At 57.9% G+C, this 1,952-nt stretch overlaps 1 protein-coding gene across 1 annotated transcript in view; it reads left to right on the forward strand.

Moving 5' to 3' along the window:
• The window catches only part of LOC104122946 (zinc finger protein 692), a gene marked incomplete at its 5' end in the record, with an annotated part of 12,624 nt that overhangs the window by 10,456 nt on the left and 216 nt on the right, over nucleotides 1-1,952 (forward strand). Inside the window, 4 exons of the mRNA XM_035890688.1 lie at nucleotides 239-317; nucleotides 757-871; nucleotides 1,175-1,274; nucleotides 1,740-1,924. Coding sequence (XP_035746581.1) covers nucleotides 239-317; nucleotides 757-871; nucleotides 1,175-1,274; nucleotides 1,740-1,924 — 479 coding nt within the window. The remainder of the gene's footprint in view (nucleotides 1-238; nucleotides 318-756; nucleotides 872-1,174; nucleotides 1,275-1,739; nucleotides 1,925-1,952) is intronic.

Here is a 1,952-nt window from a genome sequence, read left to right on the forward strand (position 1 = left end):
GAGGGTGAGAAGGTGCAGCTCCGCTCTTCGGTGGTGGGACGCCCTTAGCAAGCAATGTTTGCTCTGATAGGAGCCTCCTGAGGGGCTTTAGTTCCTTAAATGAAGCTTTTGATGGGTGGGTAAGAGGGAAGATGGGTGAGGAGGACCTGCTGGGGTGTCAAATCCAAAAGCCACGGCTTTTTCGGCTCTCTTCCCTGCTCATCCTCATCGGCCATGGTTTTTCCACCCTCTCCTGCAGGAAGGCGGCAAAGCGGGAGATCCTCCTCTGCGACTATGAAGGCTGCGGCAAGATCTTCTCCAACCGCCAGTACCTGAATGTGAGGGCTGGGGGCAACCGATGTGCTCCAGTCCCCCTCTTGTGCTCCAGGGAGGTGCAGCTGAGCTGGGGACGAGCATCCCTCCCACTCCCAGTCTCTTCTGGGGCCACCAGGAGCTTTGGTGACCCATTGGATGGGTCAGGTTTTCCCTGTCCCCACTCTTTTTTGGGCATCCCGGCTGTTGCCCTAGAGCTGGAGTTGGGCAACTTAAATTGCCCGTGGCTTTCCGAAGCTGGATAATAGGGGGCTTGGTGACCTCGTGTTTTCGGCAGCAGCTCGGCGTGCCTGAGGTTGCTTGAAGTCCCACCATGTGCTTCAGGGAGCGAAACGGTGGGGGGAGGTCGGCGCTGGAAGGTGCCCTTGGGCTTCTCCAAGTGCAGCTTCTCAGCGCTGACCTCCTCTCTTTGTAACCCCCCCTTTTTTCTCCCCAAAATGGCAGCACCACAAGAAATACCAGCACGTCCACCAGAACACCTTTACCTGCTCGGACCCCAGCTGCGGCAAGTCCTTCAACTTCAAGAAGCACCTCAAGGAGCATGAGAAACTGCACAGCGGTGAGTTGGCCACCATGGCACGGGCACCCTACACCTCCCTAGACCTCCCCTCCCGCGCTGGTCCCACTTCTGGGCTACAGCTGACCGGACCCACGTCCTCACCACTCCCCTTTGCATCCCTGGGTAGATGTTGCTGCACCCCGTTTGCTTTCTGCTCCCGGGATCTCTCATTCATCATCCCCATTTCTGTGCTGGGAAAGCATCCTGCCTCCTAAAATACATCCTGAAAGCCCCCCCCGACTGCTCTTCCAGGCTGAAATCAGCCCCCTAAATCCTTTTCTTGTCTACCCTCCCCCCCCCCAGACAAGCGGAACTATATCTGCGAGTTCTGCGCCCGTTCCTTTCGTACCAGCAGCAACTTGATCATCCACCGGCGCATCCACACCGGGGAGAAACCCCTGCAGTAAGTCCCAGTCCCCCCAGTGCGACCGCTGATGCTTCAGTTGGCATCGGGGCGTCTCCCCGTCGCTTTGCAACCCAAATGCAGCTTCTCCGAGTGTGGGTGGGAGAGCCAGGTTTCTCGCCGTGGGCAGCCGGAGGGCTCGCTGTTATTTTTTGCTTTTGCCAAAAAGTTTTCTGGCTCCAGGGTTGGCTCCGCTCTGATCCAGCAGCTTCAGGGCGTGGGGCTTGATTGGGAAAAGCTTAATAAGCCGGGACGTAACGAGCGCGATGCGTTTCCTTGCCTGGAGGGTGTGCTGAAGCCACACAGAGCCAACGCGGCGCGGCGGGGGGGTGGCTTTGCTAAGCCCACCTCACAACGCAGCATCAAGCCGAGGCGGGGACAGTTCTCCCTTGCGCTTAATCCCTCCTAATACCTTTTTTTTAAAATTTTTTATGTTGAATCGCAGCCCATTTTTTTTTCCCCCAGGTGCGAGATCTGCGGCTTCACCTGCCGCCAGAAAGCCTCCCTCAACTGGCACATGAAGAAACACGACGCCGACGCCTTCTACCAGTTCTCCTGCGACATCTGCGGCAAGAAGTTCGAGAAGAAAGACAACGTCACCGCCCACAAAAGCAAAAGCCACCCCGAAGTGCCGGGCAGACCCTCCCAAGGCGAGGGGGGCCAGCGGCAGGGGGGGGC

Source organism: Egretta garzetta, unplaced genomic scaffold, assembly GCF_000687185.1.
Source record: "Egretta garzetta isolate BGI_Z169 unplaced genomic scaffold, ASM68718v1 scaffold1263, whole genome shotgun sequence".
In the NCBI taxonomy this organism is placed as follows: Eukaryota; Metazoa; Chordata; class Aves; order Pelecaniformes; family Ardeidae; genus Egretta; species Egretta garzetta.